General features: G+C 43.4%; 1 protein-coding gene across 7 annotated transcripts in view; it reads left to right on the forward strand.

The window, feature by feature from the left end:
• The window catches only part of LOC128910454 (bifunctional heparan sulfate N-deacetylase/N-sulfotransferase 3), a 112,784-nt gene that overhangs the window by 32,136 nt on the left and 57,959 nt on the right, over window positions 1–22,689 (forward strand). For 5 of the 7 annotated variants that reach the window (XM_054203668.1, XM_054203669.1, XM_054203666.1 and 2 more), the window contains exons 2-4: window positions 5,972–6,110; window positions 8,647–8,916; window positions 21,266–22,392. In XM_054203668.1, the coding sequence (XP_054059643.1) occupies window positions 21,412–22,392 (981 nt within the window). In that variant the 5' untranslated portion in view covers window positions 5,972–6,110; window positions 8,647–8,916; window positions 21,266–21,411. Of the gene's footprint in view, window positions 1–5,971; window positions 6,111–8,643; window positions 8,917–12,576; window positions 12,691–21,265; window positions 22,393–22,689 lie in introns of those variants that run through there. The other 2 variants (XM_054203671.1, XM_054203672.1) reach the window with 2 other exon arrangements.

Below are 22,689 nucleotides of genomic sequence, written 5' to 3' on the forward strand. Positions count from 1 at the left end.
GTTCCTGCCCACTCGCTGTGAGCCTGAAATCACAGCCTGTTGCCTCTTGCAAATGGAGCTGTACGCTTTGTCTCGCCGTTGTCCCAGCAGGTAAGAAGTGAGAAATAGAAAAAGTTCATTTGGTGAGAAACTTATCTTTCACAATCATTGTATACATTTAAAAAAAAATAGAAGGCTGAGTAAAATATCAACATAGACTGTAATTAAAAACCTTTACAAAACATTTTTCCGTTTGGCGTAGAGGAATTCTTCCAGTAGCCTAGCCATTCCATTTCAAAGGGAGGCAGATGTGTCAGTCTCCAAACGAACCGTAAAGCACCGGTCACCGCTGGACTGCTTAGCAGTCCAACACTGTCTTTTAGATGTCTTTCATAATGATTAATGCTAACACAGTTCAATGCTAGGACAGTATCCATGCACTTCACTTCTTGCACTTCTGCTCTGCACAGACAGCTGGTTTTTTGAAAGAAACTTGAAAACGCCAGGCAGGTAGCCGGTTCTGCCTGCCTTGCCAGACTGCACTGTGTCCTTTTGTCCTTTCCTAGTGCTGTTCGCAAATACAGCTTTGTGTCACACCGTTGATCCGCCGTCTGTCTGCGGCACTGTTTCTATCATATACGTGGCTGCTCTGGATGTAGGTGGGTTTGACTTCTTGGGCTTGACCAAGGTGGTTCCTTGCCTTCGATCTGAGCATAATGAGTGGCTCCATTTTGGGGAGTGCAACACGTGCAAAGGGCTGCAAGCCAGCGTACCTTTCTGTAAGGCAAGTACTGCTCGTAGCTGTTCCTCCTCTGGCTTCCCAGTCTCTTTGCTTTATTCCTGGACCGTCACTGAATCTCTCATTTGCTTTTCTCCTCAGTTCCTGACTCTTAAATGTAAATCTTGGGGGTAGATAGCGAATGCCTGGGTGTGTGTTTCTCATACAGATATATATATTCACACAGTAATAACACTACTGCCCTAAATCTGATATTCGTGAAAATTGCAAAACTACTGAAAAGTATTTTGATGTGCTAGTCTGAGAACTAGAAGGTGGGGGATGTTATTCATTACTCTGCCAGTTCTAGAAGAATAGTTCTAGAAATGCTTATGTAAAGACTGATTTATTAAAAACTGCGATGCAGCTTGTCTCACATGAATGCTGTCACTTTGTTACCTTTGGAAGAAGGAGCTTGAAAATCTGTTTTATTCAGTGTTTACATGGGTAGAGAATAAGATACTGTGGGAGGAGACAAATTAAATTTGAGTTTGATCACTTCATATTGAAAGCTGATGAAAATGAAAGGACAAGGGGAAAAAATAGCTTGTCTGTTGTTAATTTACTGCTTTGTTGGTTTGAGCAATAGCTAATACTTGTCCAATGACTTACGTACACACTGTATTGGGTCTTTCCTGATACCCAGTGAACACATAGTAACAATTCATGCTTTTTCAAATACAGATTTTCTCTAGAAGAAAGCGTCAGTTATATACCGTAGCTGTGCATATGGCTTCTCACAAGACGCAAACCCTAGGCTTTCTGTCCAATGTCAACAAAGTTAAATTCTTGGTCTGTATATAAATTGATGGACTTATTTCTCAGAAGTGACTATGAAGGCAGAGAGTATAGTGTATGCAATATGATGATGGAGGAAAGGAGGAGAGGATTAATTCTTTTGCTTAAATAACATCATCAGCATCTGGCAGAAATTGGGAAATGACATCTGTCATAGAACACAAGAGCAGAATCATTTGTCCGTAAGTGATATAGCGGGAGGTGTACCTTGCAGCTATGGCAGTCTGCTAGCCAGGGAACCGGCTTCAGTCCTCCTTCAGGGCCACGTATACTGTGCACGGTACAGCAGAGATCACCAAGTGGAAAATAGCCATAGCATGCTAAAATGCATTTGCAAAAGACATGAGATTGAGCACCAGAAATCTACAAAGATGGATTTTTCAGAAGAATGTGTCCCTGTCCAGCACAGTAATTCATCTTCATCTAATAAGATATAGAGCACAGTCAAGTGTGCATAAATCATTCCTTGTTTGTTCTATTTGTACTGTACGTGGATGGGATTAGAGTACTTTGGACACTGTTTATGTCAAAGAGAAGAAATATTGCAGTGTTAAGATAAAGAAAGAAGGAGAAAGCTCCTGTGCTACATGCAAAACATGCACCTCCACCAGTCTGCAGTCAGAAACAAGCTTCAAAAGGCAAATATTGTCTGGAAGAGAAAAAAACACTATTTCTAGCCAAATTATTTAAAACCAATGCCCTGTGCTAACTGAGAGGGCCTGGTAGGGGATAGTGCCCCTCAGTGAAAAATACCTGACACACAAACATACTGAGGTGGAAGCTCCTCAGTAGGAATCAGGGCTCTTTAGTTCTTCCTCTGGCTCTGGTGCTCACTCATCATGAGCTTGCGCCTTTTATTAAAACTCAGTACGCCTCAGCTTTCCCACGCACCTTATGGCCTTTAATAGATAGGTCCGTCTTAAAACCAGTTAATTTTGGCCCTGTAGTTCAGTTGGGTACTAGATCAGGGGAAAAAGTTCATAGGGTAAATGTTATTGTATTACTCATCTGAGGCGTGAGGGAGACCGATAGACTCGATAGTTAGATTCAGGCAACCATCAAGCTTTTTCAGCACCTCATTGACCACAGCAAACCGCTGTGTTTTAAAGACTTGAACTCATTTGACTGACGAGGGGGATTAGGCCCACCCTTTGAACAGAGCGATAAGCAGAGATGATCAGTAATCAGCCTCCAATATCACGGTGAAGTCAGTTCCCTTAACTTCTGCCGAAGATGATTGTATCACGACCCTGGAGATGCACAGTTGCAAACACTGACAGTGGTTCTACTGTATCTGTTTCTTACATTGTAAAATTACGACTTAAGTCCTGTAGCCTACAGACGTTTCAGCTGTAGGATGTTATATTGACACTACTAACATTATAAAACTTCTATATCTGATTTATGTGGAAAGTAAATGAAAGGGAGGAGAGAGGGAGAGAAGGTCAGTCGCCATGGTGAGATTTCTCTCGGTGCAGTATCACTGACAGCCTCTGAAGCCAAGGGTTGCTAGTCAGATGGCTTAGATATTTTAATAGGAACTAACACGCTAAATTTATATTTGTGTAAATTGGCTTATAAAAGTTGACAGTGCTTCTCTGTATTTTTTTAGAGCTTTGCTTCTATAGGGTAAATTCTGTCCTTTTTTCATCTAATAATAGGCTTGCTGAAGTCAACGTTATTGTAGTTCCGTATAATCTGTGTGGTTTTGTTTTAACTATGTGCATCTTGTTTACGTCTCGCTTCTCTGGGGAAGGAAGAAGAGACAAAAAGGAGAAGAGAGAGGAAAAAGGGGGAACAGAAGGGGAGGGTGAAAGCGAGAAAAGCAAGAAGAAAGTCAGGAAAAGGAAAGAAATGTGGGGAAAGGGAATTCTCCCCCTACTATCTAGGGGTTTTTTGCAGCCCCTTTGAACAGGAAACTCTTAGCTTCAAACCATGGGGACAGTGTGCTGGTAGAAGAGGAATAAAAGGGAGAAAGAACGATTCCTCAGAGACAGAGAGTTCTGAGAGACGAGGATGTAGCTGCTTTGCTGCTGTCCCATCAGTGGCAGGGGCGCACAGGCGGTCCCTAGCTGAGCTCTCCCCTGCTCACACCAGTAGTAAATGGCGCAGAGAAACGCACGTGCTCCTTGTCGTGGTCTGCAGCAGCGCAGGCCCGTCTCCGTCAATCCAGCCCTCCTCAAGTGCCTCTCGAAGAGAAGAGGCTCTGGGGATTCATCAGGGCTTTCACTCTGGTGGGAGAACACTTCAGGAAATACAAGCTTCGTAAGTAGCTTGCTATTTTTGTTTGGTTTTGTTCTTTATTCAGTAGCAACTCATTTGTTTTCTGGAAGGGACACAGGCCCTTTCCACCCCGCTGTGTTGAGGGTCATGCAGAAGAACATCAAAGCCCAGCCTGCAGCCGAGCACCGAAGCAGGGCGTGCAGCGTGCCACTGTCAGCGTGCCTCAGCGGCTCCAGCCATGGGAAGAGACGTTCGCCCCCTGGCTCAACCCGTAATTAATTCCCTTACTGCGGCACTAGAATTATCTGTATCCTCACTGCAGCCTTGCAAACCGCGCCGATTCCTGGCGCAGGAGGTAAGACCACGCAAGAGAGGAGGGAAGCAGGGGGACGCCATGACTGGGCCCGGGCCTCTAACTCTGCAGTCACACAGAGGTTACCAGGCCTCACTGCTACAGAGGCTGCTCCCGTGTGCACAGTCGTGTGTCTGCTTGATTCGTTTGCAGGATCAAGACTTGGTAAGTATGAGCCAGGTGATTACAAATCACGTTGGAAGACACAATGTAGTATTAGGGAATCACAGCAGCATTGTCACGCAGCAGAGATACCGGTTGTGCTCCCCCTGCTGAGTTGAAGGATGATAGAAGAATCGCTTACTGTTTATGTATCTCCATAATCTCAAACGTGTATGACATTTCATGGGCAAGCGATGGGCAGAGAGCCGTGTGTGGGTCTTGTGTAAGTCAGCTTAGTTCTCTGGCTCCCTCTGCGCCCTGTCCCGGGGAGTTGGTGACCTAGGAGAAGGCCCGATGTGCACGAGCTGTGGCACACAGCGGGTAAATAAAATGAAATGGTAAGTCTGACATTTGGGGCTATGCCGAAGCATTGTTTTTTAGGCACAGCTCCTAGTAAATTTCACAGGAAATTACATACAAAATTCACGGCATTATAAAGCATTATAACTCACTGCTATTATATGACCACCAGCTGCTAGCTTAAACCTACTACAATTTCTTCTCTAGAACAACACAAGCTGAAAGGTAGAATTAAACTCCTTGGGACAGGAGCCACCTTTTTCATATATTTGCACAATATCTAGTGCAGTGGGGCAGTAATAACAATAGGAAATTTCAGCTTTTCATTTTAATCCGCAGTCTTCCTGGGTTACCATTTACCTTTAAGATGACTTAACTTTTTGCATGTAATTACAGTCTCTGGATCTTTGAAAAGAACTGTTTCTCTTGAGTTTTCTGAGTGGAATAAAGTACTCTTATTAGCCTGTAACTTTTTTTAAATCCCTCTCCCGTATGGTATTCATGTGGCATCACATATTACAATATAGGGTAATACCCTGGATACTATGTGCTATCCTTACTTGATGAACAGGGTAATTAAGATCTCTGCGCATTGTGCATGATTATATATGAGCAACGTATTGGCATAATTCCTTATGATTAAATCGAAATAATATATGACAAAAAAGAAGACTTCTACCAGCATATCTGATATTTTAATCCATGTCATGTTTGGGCAGAACTGAAATATTAATAAGCAGAAAAATAAACTATTCAAATTAATTTTAGCAGGGAAAAAAAAACAGGTTTTCCCTCTTCTTTTTTCTTTACCTGTTGACTTCTGGGACAGCTGACAACCTGCTACATTTCCCTGGAGGCTGACATCTTGTGTTCCAGAATATAAGCTTTCATTAAAAAATTATGACTTGGAAGGTGATGTTCATATTCATGTGAACAGAATGCAGGTGCCCTTCTTTGCTATGCCTACAGACAGCCTGAAACAGCCAATGTGACAAACAAAACCCCGCAGCTCTATCAGCTGATAGCAACTTTAAACGTCAAGGATGAGGATTTATTGTCAGTGTTCTCCTTGTTGTTGATCCCAGCACAATAAAAAATACAGGGTCACTGATCGATAAGATCCTCTTAAGTCATCAAGTCCAATCTAGCACTCTGATGAATAATGTCCTTTAGTCGCTCAAGCTCCATCTTAAAGTGATCTACGCCTTTTGCTCTCGCTGTTCACAGAATGAGTCTGCTTCACTCCCGTGATTTAAAAGCTTCTTCTAATTTCCAGCCTAAATATGTGCCCGGTTTTTACCCAAGCAGTTCTACGTCAAAAATCTCTTTTGTTTTAAATACTTGTAAGCTACCATTGCGTATTTCTCTCTCCCCCTCAGGTGCAGCAGCTACCTCACCTCTCAACCTTCACCTGGCCTGTCATACAACAGGCTGCATCTTCCCCGATCACGGTGCCAGCCCTTCTCTCCACCTCTTCCACTTTGAATCACTTCTCCTGAACTTCTAGCAGCGTTCCAGGTGAGAACTTACCGCAGCCTTATGCAATAGCATCAACACTTTCAATATTTTCATCTTTTCTTTCCCTCGGCAAGCATGGCTTGTGGTATTTTCTAGACACATCACTTTGACAGCTGACAGACATTCTCTGACTTTGACTAGTACCCGCGTCCTTTCTCACCTCAGTGATTTCCAGCTGATGAGCTCCCAGTTTATAGCAGGCATTCATGTCATTGATCCGGCAGCGCGTTACCTTGCATTCCAAATAACTTCCCGGCCCTGCGCAAACTCCTCTGTTTATTGCTCTTTGTCTGCTGCCTCCAAGGGCGCAGGGAAGCCAGGCTGTGCTTTAGGTGTTGCATGTTCAAGGAGCAGAGAAGGCAGGAGGAATTTATTTCTATAGAAAAAACAGGAAGGGCATGAAGAAGTTGAAGGCAGTGCTGAAGGATGCTTCTTTTCTTTAAAAAAAAAAAATTAGCTAAATTAGCCTTGTGCTTCAGAGTTACTTTTGCTGAGGGAAAGGAAAGATGAAATCACAATGATTTTTCTGCTGACTGTAAATGATGTTCTGCTTTGGGAAGAATTTGGATTATTGTTGGACCTAAGAGCTGGGTACAGCAATTTAATTTTTTTACCCTTTGTGAATTAACGAGGTTTTTTAGAACTTTTCCTTTGTTATTGATGGGAAAAAGTGAGTTGGTTTTAGGGTAATGATGCAAGTTCTTCTTAGGCCAGAGTATGCCCTATTTTATTACATATCCTAAACTTAATTTTTAACAGAAGTTTTAATTACATATTACTTTCTTTAAAAGGGCAAAGATGCTTTAGAGTGTTGATTGTGCTTATAGCAACTTGGTTTCTTTTTAATTCTCTTCCATCCCCATTATCACTTTCCTGTAACCAATTTCAGTATTACTAAGGAGCTTTCACTCAAATTGACATACATTCAAAACAGCTAACTAAAATTAATACATTCTGAATCTGTGCTGCTATTTTTTTGAATATTTATTAACTTGAAACCTACGAACCTGATATAATGGGAAGGAAGAGTCTTTCCTCTCTTTTCATAAGCAAATTTCCTGGTAAATTGTGACAGAAAATGCTCCTCATTAATGAATCTGTCTTACACTCCACATGGCATGTGACTTGAGCAGTAAATGATGGTTTTGCAGCTTAGAACAGAAATACCTAATGATTTTTTGAGCTGCTTGAATTCCAAAGCTGGCCATTTGATCATTGTACAAAGATGACAATTGTCTCAATACCCTGATTAAAATGGAACAAAACATATTTATAACAATAGTTTATTCTAAGCCTAGAGATAAAAATGCCTTCCTGCTGCCAAGCAGTCATCACCCACGGCATGTAATTAGCAACTTGCCTTCCGCTGGTTTGAAAGATTTTACTACAATGTATGCAGATAGTAGGATTTTTTAGGATAAGGTATTGAAAATGAAATAGAAACTACTGAAAAGAAACAATAAATGTATTTTCCATCTGAAAGCTAGTGACTTTTTAGAGCAAATGCATAAGCGTGACTGGTTTCCCATATTGTTTGCTACAGGATAATCTTTAAACACTTCCCAAATGAAGGGTATTATAATAACATGGAAACAATGTGGTACAATTATAAACTTGAACAGTGCTGGGTTTGTGGTTGTTGTTTTTTCTCCGAGATAGCCTCTTAGTTGATTACTTTTTGACCACATCTGAAGCCACATTTTTCTCTTTGTTATACAGATGAAACTTGTGAAGGAAGTCTTTTCCAGTTTAACTAAGGGGAGAAATTAGGTCTTTGCATTTTCCCATGGAACGGCGTTCACTGGTGCCAGACCATGTCTGTGCTGGTACAGTGTGCGATGGTCTCATAGTCTGAACTCAGCCCTGAGGCAACAACCTCTCCCTTCTAATCGTAACCTTCTCTGAGTCAATGCCCTGACCTTTGGCAGTTTCATGGAGTAATATTCTATGTCAAGCCTGAGGAGAGCAATGCTAATATCAATACCCACGACAAAAATATCCCTTTAAGGACTCATTAATTAATATTTGCATGGTATGTAAAAGATAAATATATTAAGCATTGTTAATATTGTGTATTTATTAGATTTGTTTTAAAATCTAGTTTCTCATTAATCCAAAGAGCATTATGAATTTACAGTAACTTTGCCTTTTGGCTAGCAGTACTTGTTAATAGCTTTAAAAAAGTAATGAAATGACTAATAACAGGCAATTGCCTGGATGCTCCTTGTGTTCAAATGCCTAGGTCACTGTAATGGCTCCCTGAAAGAAAATGTCAATAAAAATAATGCAAATAATAATTAGTGTTTGGTTAAAAGATGTATTTAATCTTTGAAATGGCAGGACTAGATAAATTTTTTCTTTATTAATTGAAAACTGTTGTTATTACCTGTAAGTCTCCAACCAATAACCTTTCCCTGGTGTGTGGAACGGTGCCCAAGGTAATCAGTCTGCCTATCTCATTGATACAAATTGTGGTGGGAGTTGTTGTAGTAACCACCATAACCAAAATGCCTAAATTTTACACTGATTTCAGCAGGACTTGGAAGAACCGGGAGCTCGTTCGCAGACTTAGAACCACGCAATGGCTAGAACTATTTCTCGGAGTAATAGCCTGGAAGAGAGAAGACCACAAGACCAGATAGGATTCAGTTCGCTTGAGAAAGAGAGAAAGATTGCTGAGTACGCAAAAGGACGAAGCAGTGGGTGAAGACTTGAATTTGAAGAAAAATGTGAATGAGAAAGAGAGCGTTCATGCGTAGAGGCCAGCAGTAAGAAAGGCAAAAAACTGAGGCTATCACCAGGGAAGGTAGGCTACCTGTTTTTTAAGCCTATCTTTGTTGCAAAAAAACATGTTTAAACATAATCCAGACAGGAGATGACTAAAAAGCCAAGCTGAACTGAGATAGAACTGTTACTGGAAGTTCTTAAACACATTTTTTCATCTTTTTTCACTGTAGTATTCCAAGAGAAAGAGAGTAATTGGATTACCAGCTTGTGTGTTAAGTGTGCACGCGTAGTTATGTGTTTGTATAAGGGCATAAGTAGTCAGCAGTGCTGTCAGAACACAATGTAATTTATATAAATAGGAATTCATTAAGGTACAATTTTCAAAGTAATTAGCTTGAAAATAACCAATTTATCAGAAACAGGATGGATACTCAAAGTAAGGATTCAACGCCAGATACTGCATGGCATTTCAGTGCCTAAGCTGTGTGTTTCGGTAGGAGAGTAAGGGCTTGTGTGTACAAAGTGTTTTATTTTTCCCAAGTTCAGTTAATTCCTGTTGAAGTGACCCGTGTTCATACAAACTGAAGGCATCCATTAATGGGAAATCAGGGAATTCAAATTTGAATGCATCTGGTATGTCTGTAGAGGGACCCTGACAGGCTGGAGAAATGGGCCAACAGGAACCTCATGCAGTTCAACAAGGGGAAGCGCAGAGTCCTGCACCTGGGATGGATCAGGCCCAGGCACCAGGGCGTGCTGAGGGCCAACTGGATGGAAAGCAGCTTTGCTGAGAAGGACCTGGGCGTCCTGGTGGACACCAAGTTGAGCACAAGTCAGCAATGTGCCCTTGCAGGGAGAGCTGACAGCATCCTGGGCTGCATTAGGAGGAGTGTTGCCAGTAGGTCAATGGAGATCCTTATCCTTGCCCTCTACTCAGCACTGGTGAGGCCACACCTGGATCGCGGGGTCCAGTTCTGGGCTCTGCAGTACGAGAGAGACGTGGAGCTGTGGGGGAAGGGTCCAGTGAAGGACCAATAAGATGATTAAGGAACTGGAGCATCTCTCCTATGAAGAAAGGCTGAGAGAACTGTGACTGTTCAGCCTGGAGAAGGAAAGGCTCAGGGGAGGTCTCATCAATGTGTACAAATACCAGCAGGGAGGGTGCAAAGGGGATGGTGCCAGGACCAGAGGCCAAAAGTGAAACACAGGAGAGTGCCTCGCAACATCAGGAAACACTTTTTTACTGTGAGGGTGACCAAGCACTGGCAGAGGTTGCCCAGAGGGGTTGTGGGGTCTCCATCCTTGGAGCTGTTCAAAAGCCAGCTGGACACGGTCCTGGGCAGCCTGCTGTGGGGGACCCTGCTTGAGCTGGGGGCTGGACAAGACGACCTCCAGGGGCGCCTTCCAGCCTCAGCCATTCTGTGATCCGTAGTGTTGGTCTGCATTCTAGTGTCTTGAATCCTTCACCTGGAATGTAGTTGGTTTGGGGAAGCAGCCTGAAATACGTACTTTCCTTGGCAAACATTCCCAGGCAGGGAACAGAGGACAGTTTGCTTCAATGTCTGTTCTTCCCTGAACATATGCACACAAGTCGGTATGTACATCTGGGAATTAGGGTTCAGTCCCCGCCTTGCGTAAGAGCAGCAGCAGCACAGGTGTTGCCGTAGTTCATGGTAGAGACTAGCAGTTGTCTGAATGTGCCTCTCTTTTGCATGGAGTTTGGTAGCCCACCAGTTTCCCTCCCACCTAATTTCTTGTCTGGAGTAAGTAACTGCTCATTGACCTATTCAGTTCTGGGGCGGTGCACGTTAGACGTGGCCTCAGATGTTGCAGACAGCCACCATTACGCCATTTGTGGTAGCACTCTGTGATAATGCAACACCACATTACTATAGTTTGTTTTGTGAAGTGCTGGGGGCCAGGCAGAAATCTTGGCCAGAAGCACGCTCAGCAGGGTCTGAAGATGCGTGGCTAAGACATCGTGCCCAGTTCACGCTGCAATGACAGCTCAAGAGCAAAAAAAACTGAAAAGTAGCACCAAGAACGATCAGAGCTGTTAATAGCGCTGCCAGAACCGCTCGGTACTGCAGCTGCTGACTTGCAGTGCTGAAGCCCTCAGCTGTGAGATGTCTGGCACATCTCTGCGAGCATCCAGGTGCTCATGAGGACAAGCACTCTTCTGTCCACGTTGGCCAGTGGTTGACCAGTGATAACTTCAAAACAGTGCCCGCTACTCAGAAAGAATGGTAGGAGGGAAACCACGCGCCTTTGAGAGGTGGAACTCACACGCAAGAATTTCAGTCACTTTTGGCTGGCTTTCATGCCATGCCTCATAGCATGTTGTAGGAAAAATCCTTCATAATAGAGAGGTCCCAAAACAAAGCTGTATCGGGATATCTGTGCAGTCGAGAAGCTTTAATGTGGGAGAAAATCCCTTTGTGTAGAATATTGAGAGGGCAGTGGGATTTCAGATGGACTCTCTGTTCCATGGATTAACAACCTCACGCGGAGTAAGCCCTCGTGTCAGCACGTCCTCTGTCCTAATGGAAGTCTACCTCATGGGGCCTGGGACCTTGCTCTGCTTTTTAGTTTAGAAATTTGGGGTGTTCCTTCACAGCGTGTCATATGAATAAAAGGGAGAAAAAAGAGGAGAAAGCAGTAAATAACAATATTCCTGCATCAAGAGCTGTAAATTCTGCTGATGTTTGGAAAAAGGAACATTCAGATTACTTTAGCTTTTTTCCTCTAAGTTTCTGTCTTGAGTGAGTCATAGAAAGAAAGGTTTGGACAGACAGCCGCCAGTGGTGGAGTTAGTCTGGTGTATTGAATTGTCAGCCATTGGGTGAGCTAACAATCACGGTGCAATTGTGAAGTAAATTAGTTAGATCAAGAGGGCACTTGTAAAATTTATTAATTTTATTTCCCATTTGTGAAGGCTAGAAGTCCGCTAACGTTGTTCAGGCAGGGAATCGTAACTCCCTCACCCGCAGTAACGGAATAGCCCCATCTCCGGAGCGGAGGACACAGAGTGTCAGGGAAAAATACAGAGGGGGTTAGAAAATTCAATAAAGAAAAGCGGCCAGGCTGCAAACGCGTTACTTGGCATTCGTTCAAGATTTTAACCCCAAATTGTCTTAAGAAAATATAATTGACCTCATGGACTTGCCACCCGTTATGCCCTACGTTTAAAAGGATGTAGAAATCGGCCGGATCCTCAACCTGCAGCAGCAGTGATAGGTTTGACGAGTGGGTTTGATTTATTATTGTAAAAGGGGCTTGCTGATTATTTTTTTTTTTTGGAGAACCAAAAAAAAAAAAAAATTAAAAATTATACTTTATTTAAAATAGGGGGTAAAAACCCCCACAGCAGAGGGAGTTGGCGATTTGCCGGCGGTCGCACGAGTGTAACACTCACCCTCGGTGCCCCGTGTGCCGCCGGGGCTCGCTGCGGGTTGGGGGGGCCCGGCCCCCGCCCCGCTCCGCCCCGCCTCCCCCGGCCCGGCCGAGCCTCCCGAGGAGGAGGAGGAGGCGGTGAGCGGCAGCGCCGCCGGTGGCGGGGAGGCGTCGCGGCGGAGCCCCCGCCCGCCCCTCGCCGGTGAGTGCGGGCGCGGCGCCCCTCCTCCGGGAGGGCGAGGCGAGGGGAGGCGAGCGGCGCCGGCAGCCCCGGGCGGGCAGCCCCGCCGCACCTCCCCGCGGCTGGGGCGGTGCCGCGCCGCGCCCGCCGCCTGCAGCCGCCTCTCCCCGGAGAAGCCTCCGCAGCCGGCGGACGGGAGCAGCGGGAGCTGCGGGCGGGCGCTCGCTCGCCGTCCGGCGGGCCCCGGGGCGGCGGCATGTCGGCGGAGCGCGGCTGGAGGTAACGCTCGGGGCGGGCGGCTCCTCCCGGCGGTGTCCCCGGGCCCGGCGGGGCGAAGACTCCCAACTCGGCGGGCGGGCGGGCGGTGCGCGGTCGTCTCCCCCCGGCTCTGCCCCGCGCCGTTCCCCACTGTCCCTCCGCAAAGTTGTGCGCCGCCGGCAAGGCGGTGTCCGACCGCTCCGGAGGCTCCTGCGCCGGCCGGGGGCTGCCCGGCGCTGGGGCTGGGGGCGGCAGCGCTGCCGGGGCTCAGTCCCCCGGCAGACGGGAGCGTCCTGCAGCGCAGGGGAGCGTTTTCGGGTTTGTTTGGGGGTGTTTCTTTGGGTTTGGTCTTGTTTTGTTTTTCTTCTTTACTAGCTCACTTAGCATCTGCCTGCCTGGTGTGGTACCCACACCAACCCTTCAACTGGCTGGGATTTTTCCCCCCTCCCTTCTCCTGGACTCTTTCCGTGCGACGCTGTTGCCCTCTAGTGTTTTCCGTCGTTGGTTGATTGTTGTGTTGGGGAGCAAAGCTAGTCATCGTAGTGCGGTGATTATTAATAACTTCAGGTGCTCATAGCTACATGGATTCCCAAAATCCCGTGCAGAAACTGGTGTGTATTGCTCCTCGTTTCAACTGTCACATGCAACCTTTGGGAAAGGGCAGAGAACTTTTATGTTATTTAATTCACTACTTGATGTGCTAGGTAATTGCATCAGGTTTTGGTGTGGTGGGCTTTTTTCTCTTTAATAAAATGGCAAATGGGAGAAATGGGGTTTCTCTCACTGTCAGCATCACCACTCGGGTCTCTCAGAAGAATGGTGATGAACTGTGCCGTATTAACTCTTTACGCTTGGCTCGTGCTTGGCAGTTGTGGGAGAAGAGAGAGGGGGAAGTAATGGTGTATGGGCTTTGACAAAAAGAACGTGCAGTACGTTTATCTTAAAGACTTGGGCAAATCATTAAGTCTTTAGATAGTGGTGTTTCTGCAAGTGCTGAAAAAGAATAAGGTTTGTCTCAGAAGAATTGTGGGAGATGTGATGTGTTTTAAGACCTCTTGGTAGAAAGTATCGTATGAAGGTAAAGTGGTAATTTGAAGACCAAACCCAACCTGTATACTCTGTTAAAGTCTTCCAAGCTTTCTTTTAGTGTTTCCAACTATTGTATGTTTAATCTTCATAAATATCTCTTAATTATAAATTCTGATGCGTGAATTCCTATCCTGTGAGGTTCTCTAGTAATGCATGAAGCAATACAGCATGGAGCTAAGGATAACATAGGCGCAATAGAAGCTGAAAACTGTTTGCCCCAAGGACTTGAAAAAGCATATCTATCTACCAGAATTTTTGTTCTGCCTAAGCCGTTCCTTTTTTTTTTTTTTAACCATACGTGAGAGAATCTAAGACTTCCATAGTCACGCATTACAGGATTTGTTATATGATACAAAAGGGTCTCGATGGCTTCCCTTGACAGTTCATGTCTCGTATCACCATCTTTTCAAGTTGAAAATGTCTTCGTAATATGCAGTCGTAAGATCTCATTCTCAGGGTGGATTTGCTTCTCTGAGTTATCACTGCTTGAATACTTCAGTCGGGAGAATAATGTTGTAAGTAGGGGTACTCAGTATTTCATGGAGCTTCATGTTTTCATAATTGATTTAAAAAGCTGAGCACTACTGTCCATTCCAGGTTTGGTTGTTTTCAAATGCACTTTGCTGCTTCCTGCCATGTCATTTGTACATCCAAAGATTTCCATTTTAGTGACACTAATGTGACGACTTCAAAATACTTCCTTTAAGGTCATATTTCATAGTAGCTGACCAAAGCAGGCTTTTATTTTCAAAGCAATTAAATAGCATTCCAGTCAGTGGAGATTTAAATGCCCATGTTAATGTGCTGCACAGTATGTCTATTTTCTTGTCCATTCTTCATTTAAAACTCATCCTTCATTTAATATCTCGGGAGTATGTCGCTAGCACTGTGGTAATGGCCAGTTTGGTAAAGAACAGAACCAGAACATAATGATGGGGATTATTAGAAGAGAAGAACGAGATTTAAAAATAAGCCCAGGTATCTGTAACCAGACAGATGTAATAGAGCTGAATAATACTGATGACTGACCAATCCTGAGCTAGCTCCGTTTTTTGGCAGTTCTTGATGAAAAGGATTCTTATTACCCTTTGACGGTGGTTTTTTTATGTCTGTGTGTAAGTATGACACAACTTTATTGTTTCTAATCGAGAGTCACAGTACACAGTTGCCCTTGCACAGGCCTGAGATAAGACTAAACCAGACATTTTTTTTTACTGGGCTTTGAAAATCGTGGTTTGAAAGCAATTTCTCATTTGCTTGTAGGTATTTTAGCTCAGCCCTTTGTTTTAATCTTGATAGTTTTTAACACAAGTGAATTCAATACAAAGGTTTCCTGTAGTTTTAAGAATCTTATTGATGTTCATGATGCAGCTTTATTGGTTTGGGGGTTTTTTCAACTGTATGCAGTTTTATGTGTTTATCTCTATATGGGTACCTGGTTTCCTATTTGAGCATCTGTTCATTACTGTATGATGATGTGAACCTGAAAATGATATAATTTGAGGGATTTTTTTTTATTTTTTTTTTTTAATTCCAGAAAATAGACATACAAATTATGAAATTGAATGGTCAGAACCACATTTCTTTTCAACTACTGAGTCTAGAAAATAGTACGTTTCTGCTGCACGGAAAAGCCAGGCGTACAAAGCCCATGGAAAGGAGCTGTGTGCACCGCAAAAGTTTCAGTGCAAAAAAGGTAGCAAGGAGGGCGCAGCGTTTGTGGGGTTTCTATGGCCCTCACAGAGCAGAGACTGCCAGCGGCTGCCCGTGAGTCTGAGCCCAGGGACTGGGTTCCAGGCCGACTTCAGGGACTTCGGGGGAAGCTGCTTTGGTATTTGTTATATATATTTTACTGCTAGAAAACACAAAAATCAAAACTTAACGATTTCATGTTCTTTATGTTCACTTACTGCATCGCATTAGTAGGCTGAGTCCCCAGCCAGTGTTGTCTCACATAAGTATTGCCATCAGGGTTATTGTGCTGAAATGATTTATAGAAGCCAAGAATTTGTTCATTTATGCTTAGCAATGAAACAACAAACTAAAGAAAACTGCAAATGGTAGGAACTCACGAGACTCGTTTTGGTGCAGTTCAGCTCTTCTGAGTCTGTCATGGTATTTGTTCTCTCCTCAGGACTACTTTGTTAGTGAATTAAAATAAATAAATAAATAAATAAAACAAAACCCAAACAAACCTACAGTTGAACATCTCTCTTCTAATGCATCTGTTTCGTGCTAGCTGTCTGAAGATGCCCGTCATTGTGACTACCCAGCAGTATTCCTCAGAATTGAAAATCTTCCAAGTAATGAGGTGATACTTGTTTTTCGTACCCACAAGATTTCCATGTGAACTAGTCCTGGGCTGCAGAAATCACTTCTACAGTAGATGAGAATGATATTGAGCCTTGGCTGTATGCAGAATGAAATGCAGAACTTATACCCATGACTCAGCTTTCTCTTAGTAAGATCTTCTCCTCCATAGTGAGTCCACAAGTTGAGAAGAAAAGTCTAAATATTACACTTAATTGCATTCAGGAGGTATTTTATTACCTCGTACTTGGAACAACACAGGTAAAAGGTTCTGGCCTGAATTCCCAGATGCTGGCATGAAAATGCAAAATTCTGTAGGACATCAGATGCAGATTCTTTTAAAATAATAAGGTTCTTGATAAAAAACAACGAGGCAACTTTTATTTCCTCAGATGGTGAAAAAGTACCATATAAATTATTATATAGATAAAACTTAATTCAGCATCACCTTTGTTGAAAATTGGATTCGTATGATGTCCGACACCTGCTTTCAAGTGCTCTGAGCACAGGTGAGACCACATCCTCCTCTCAGTGAACTCCACCTGACTCCACTGAAATCAATGAGCCAAGGCGGCTATGTTATCTATGGGTCTTTTTCCTGATTTTTCACTGAAACAATACTAACAAGCTTGAAGTCTTGTGAAGAGTTTTTAGGCGCTTTGATTACTTTTTTTTTTCTTTAAGGCTTTTTTTTATACCTGGTTTTCTTTTTTCTTTTTTTATCGTAGTTCAAGCTATCATGTCGTCTTTATTCCTTTGTAAAATATTGTATTCTTTTGTCATGAAAGTAAGACTCCGTAAGTACTGTCCTGTTCTGAAATGCTGTTTCTCAGGGCGTACTCACTGTTGATACGTTCTTAATTATGGCCTTTGGTTTTACTGTTGGAAGTGAGAGCGGACAAGGACCATTTTCCCCGAAGCCATGTCTCAAGTTGTGATAAAGGTCACTGTAGTGGTCTTGATAGGTCCCATGGTGTGGTGTGGGTGATGCGCTCCAAAGGTCTCTATACCGCTGTCAAGTTTGGAAGTTTGGTGCATGATGAATCATTTTAGCCACGGTGCTGTAAGATACCAGTAGAGTATCTAGCGAGTGCTCTTGCTCAGAGTAGAATGCTGCTGTTCTTTAGGAAAGCAACTGTACCTTGTCAAGGCCTTGGAACTATTTTGATATTATTAAATGTGTGTTCTCTTTGTGTTTGGTTGTTTTGGTTTGTTTTTTTTATTTTCTGTGTTGTTTTGAACTCTTGCCATAGAAAACAGTTCTTAAATAAGTGAAAATTACGTAAGCGTCGAGCTGATTCAAGGGAGCCTGCTTTTAAAACTTGTGCCTTATTCTTTTCCGTTCCCCTTCTTCCCTGTCATCAGTGGTGAGGATGCCGAGTCTGTCTGCGTCGTGCTGGGTCTCAGAGAATTCCTCATTCCTCAGAGTCAAACCTCACATCTGTCTTGGCGTTTCCATCCACTCCTCCTTACAGCAGTGCTCTGGAGCCCCAGGAGGTACCTGCAATTAGCAGCTAAGGATAAAATGACAGAGGGTTTCTTGATGAAAACGGAGGTTTCTGGGCTGGCTCCAGTTTTTCTGCTCCGTGGAGCGGCATTAGGAACTGTGTCCTTGCTGCAGATGTTTCAAGTGCTCCTGCTGCTTACTTTAGCAGCTCTTGGGTTGCAACCCTTCCGTATACCTCATTCAAACAACTTTGTCTAATCAGCATTTTCTTGCCATGAGCTTAGATCACTGTAAGTTTTTCCTGCTCCAGGCAGGATTCTCAGGTTGGGGTGACTGCCTGCTCAGGAGCATAGGCTGGCAGAGAGTTCTCAATCATGCTGCTGGGAGCTGCCTCTCCATAGGACTTTGGTGGTTTCCACCTTAAGAATAGGGGTATTAACAGGGCCGTGCTAGAGGAGCTAAGGGCTAAAAGGAGCAGACAAGCATTGTGCTCCTTGGTTGTGTGGTCCTTGACTTTGTGTCATTTAAAGAGGTGATTTATTGTACTTTTGTCAGCAAGAGTTCCGCTTTGCAGGCTCGCGTCTCTTCTCCGTGTAAACAAGGTCTGAGCTCTATGTGGGGTAAGCCAGCCGGGTCTGTGGTAATTGAAGATAAGTAGGCGTACGTACAAAATGCAGTATTAATTTTAGCCACTAAAATTATGAGCTTCTTGGCGTTCAGGCATCTGAATTGGGAATGCAAAATGAAGAGAATCCTTTGTGTGCGTAATGAAGAATCACCTGCGTGGAAACATCTCGCTGGTTTTACTCATTCAGGGTAGAGCTCCTTCTTTGTCACCTGACTTCTTACCATATTAAATATCTCTTTTCTGCTATCTAAACTGATGTTCTGGAAGCTGGTGTGACAAGGATCGGACGCCTCAATACGTAAAAATGTTCTTAGAGTTCTTCTACAGGTACTTTCGGATTGTCGTTCAGTCTTTATGCGTTCTTTAACTTCTTTTCAGATACTTGCCTCTAGAAACGGAGAAGCTGGGATTATGCTGTTTTTGTCTAATGCTGATTAATGAGCCTATATGCCTGGGTGAAAGGCAAGTCTCCTGTCTAAAAGCTACGTGCACGTCTTTGTGCAGCTGCACATAAGGTTCAAGGCTGGGTGGAAGTCCACCCAGAACAGAAAGAGCTAATATACCGGTATCTGTGAGTAGAAAGTGAAGAGAACAGAATATATCCAGAAAGGAGGCTTATCTGGTGAGATGCAGGTTTAAAGGGAATCTTAATTACGAATGAGACAGCTTGCGTATGCCTACTCTTGGTGCTTAATTTTGCTGTTTTGGTAAATAGGATGCCATGTAGTTTCTCTCTTTCCCCTTATCTCATTTTCCTGCTCATTTATTTTTACCTTGTGCTCATCATGGCACTGGGAGGATCAATCTTTGGCATTTTATTAAAGTTGCGGAAGCTATATAGCTGCTGTTAAGTACATCATATTTCTTAACTTTCGAAAACTGGGAGTGAAAGGCCACCTTCTGTACAATGTAGGAGGTAATGTACAATGTAGGGTGTCTCTAAGTGGCACAAGTACATGACACATTGTCTGGTTTCCTCTGTTGTTTTGGTTGGTCATTGTTTTTTGTTTGCGTTTGGGGGTTTTTTTACAACTCATTTTTTCCCATTTATTTATACGTAATTAATCTTTTCTGTACTTCAGTATCTTTTGGATCGGAAGCTGACTGTATTTCTTCTATTATCGTCTGCTTCCAGATTCAGTACTGAAGGTTGTCAGCCATTCTGGGAATCAAAATTTCTAACGGAAACCCAGTAAATCTTGTAAAGTACAAAACATGGGGTAGAGCTTGAGTAGATATCACTTGTTAGGGTCATAGAATGGTTAGGGTTGGAAAGGACCTTAAAGATCACCTAGTTCCAACCCCCCTGCCATGGGCAGGGACACCTCCCACCAGCCCAGGCTGCTCCCAGCCCCGTCCAACCTGGCCTTGAACCCCTCCAGGGATGGGGCAGCCACAGCTTCTCTGGGCAACCTGGGCCAGGGGCTCACCACCCTCACAGCAAGAAATTTCTTCCTAATATCTCATCTAAATCTCCCCTCTTTCAGTTTAAAACTGTTGACCCTCGTTCTATCGCTCCCCTCCCTGATCAAGAGTCCCTCCCCAGCTTTCCTGTAGGCCCCCTTTTAGGTACTGGAAGGCTGCTCTAAGGTCTCCCTGGAGCTGAGCAACCCCAACTCTCTCAGCCTGTCCTCACAGCAGAGGTGCTCCAGCCCTCGGGTCGTCTTCGTGGCCTCCTCCAGATGCGCTCCAACACATCCGTGTCCTTCTTATCTTAGGGGCCCCAGAGCTGGACGCAGCACTCCATGTGGGGTCTCACGAGAGTGGAATGGAGGGGCAGAATCCCCACCCTCGTCCTGCTGGCCACGCTTCTTTTGGTGCAGCCCAGGATAAGGTTGGCTTCCTGGGCTGCGAGCGCACGTTGCCGGCTCATGTTGAGCTTCTCATCAACCAGTGCCTCCAAGTCCTTCTTCTCAGGGCTGCTCTCAATCCATTCTCCGCCCAGCCTGTATTCATTATCATGATCTTTCAAGAAAAATTTAATTCTTTCTGTCAATCTGTACTGAAAAGTTCATATATGATATTGGTTATACTTCTGGGCCTTCTTGGCAGTCACATTTTAAGCCCTACTCAACTTTTTTTGAAAAATGAACATGGATCCTAGCCCCATTAACAAATGGGGATGGATTTGTACTGCATTGTGAAGTTAGAGGAACATGTTCTAGATCTTATACCCATAATAATTTTCAAGTGTTGCTGTCAGCCTTCCTTTATAACTTATGGTACTTAATTATTTTATACTTGTCACATTGTTCAGTTGTTTTACTAGAAACTTTTGACAGCAACTGTACTGTTGGCTTGAAAAATGACTGCTTTCCTTAGGTACGAGTTGAATCATAAGTATATCCTTAGGTTATCTGCCTCTTATGTTAGTTTTTGATTTATTGTTCTCTTTTCTCAAGTTCAAGAGCTGGAGCATCTTATGCTTTTTTTACTACAAAGACATACAAAGTGCTTCCAACAATTGGCAAGATAGTACACAGTCAAGTAAAACGCTGTTCGTTTACTTCTGATGTTGCAGGAAAAAGTGTCAGTTTGTTTTACAAATACTCCTATAACACGTGTTTTATAGGGTATATCAGTATGTCTGCATACAACAGTTAAAATGGGCATGTTTTGTTAAGAACGTCCTGGTTCTTAAAAAATTAATATAAGACAGACTTCATTTAACCGTGTAAACTGATGTTCCTCCAGCTTCTTGGGGGTGGAAGGAGGAAGGTTATAAATTTTCTGCAATGTTTATGTTGTCAGTGATTGTCAATTTGGAGTTAACTTTTACCTTTGGGTCAAAATTTTTGAGAAAAACAGTAAGTTCTTTGGCACTGTATCTTGCTTTTCAGTGCCTGCTGTGTGTACATCCTCTGGGGTAAGGAGCCCCTGAGATTTAGAGACATTCAAATGCACATGGCAGCTAGTCGAGCAGGAAGAAGCAGCGCTACTAATGCAAAATTTCAAGAAGAAACTATCAGAGTTTTGAGCAGTTTGTTTCCAAACCTCTGCTTGGCAGCGATTTCTTTGCTTGTTATTTTAAGTCAGTTGAAGTGTGATGATATGTCACAATTAAAATGTGATTAAACTTTCTCAATTGCCTCAATTAAATCTCTGATTTTCTTTTCTTCTAGACTATACCTTCTGTAGAGCTTTGTGGAAGATAGATGCGTGTGCTGCAATGGTGACATAAATATTTCAGAGGACTGGAACAAGTTGTTGAGAATCTGTGTTTCTTTTTAATGCTGCTGTCGAGAACAATCTAAGGCAAGTAAACAACATGAGTTTTATCATGAAACTTCACAGACACTTTCAAAGAACAGTTATTTTGCTGGCCACTTTTTGTATGGTGAGCATAGTTATTTCTGCGTACTACTTGTATAATGGCTACAAACAGGAAAATGAACTTTCTGAAATCTCTTCAGAAGTGGAATGTGGTGATCTTCAACAGTTGCCGTACAAGCTGATGGAGATGAAGACCATGAAGCCTATTGATCCCCTGAGGACAGATCTTGTAGTGCTGGTGTTTGTGGAAAGTCAGTACTCAACATTAGGACAAGACATAATAACCATTTTAGAATCTAGCAGATTTCAGTTTCACATTGAGATTGCGCCTGGGAAAGGTGACCTCCCAGTGCTTATAGACAAAAATAAAGGCAAATACGCTCTCATAGTATATGAAAATATTCTAAAGTACGTGAACATGGACTCTTGGAACAGAGGCCTTCTAGATAAGTACTGTATAGAATATGGTGTAGGTGTTATTGGATTTCACAAAGGCAATGAGAACAGCTTGCAGAGCTTTCAGTTGAAGGGCTTTCCTTTCCATGTCCACAGCAATCTGGGTATTAAGGACTGTTGCATTAACCCTCATTCCCCACTGCTTCATGTGACTAAATCTTCTAAGCTTGAGAAAGGTCCCTTGCTTGGAAATGACTGGGCGGTTTTCCAGATTAATCATACAGCTTATCAACCGGTGATATTTGCAAAAGTAAAGACACCAGAAAACCTTTCACCACCTGCTGCTAAAAGTGCTCTCCATGCCACAGTAATTCATGACCTGGGGCTCCACGATGGGATTCAACGAGTCCTTTTCGGCAATAACTTGAATTTTTGGCTGCACAAGCTGATTTTCATAGATGCCATCTCTTTCCTGTCTGGAAAGAAGCTCAGACTGTCCTTGGATAGGTACATTCTGGTTGACATAGATGACATCTTCGTTGGGAAGGAGGGAACAAGAATGAACACCAACGATGTACAGGTAAAGTATGTGCATAAACTCACGGTCATCACAGCAAAGTGCTGTTTTTTTTTAATCTTAAAGTGAACAGTTATTAATAGTTGGATTAATGAAGGATGCAGATCAGTGAGTAGCAACGAAAGTCGTTTGGGCTTTGAGAGAGAAGCCAGTCTGTCTGGATTTGAGTAGTCCCTGATTCCAGGTTCCCTCAACCTCCAAGCTGGAGGAGAGCCCGTGCAGTGTCGCTTTTACCTGTACTAGAAAACAGTGTAAGATAAGACGACTCACTGGTTCCTGTCACTTGGTGACTTGGTGTCA

The sequence above is a fragment of the Rissa tridactyla genome, chromosome 5 (genome assembly GCF_028500815.1).
Source record: "Rissa tridactyla isolate bRisTri1 chromosome 5, bRisTri1.patW.cur.20221130, whole genome shotgun sequence".
In the NCBI taxonomy this organism is placed as follows: domain Eukaryota; kingdom Metazoa; phylum Chordata; class Aves; order Charadriiformes; family Laridae; genus Rissa; species Rissa tridactyla.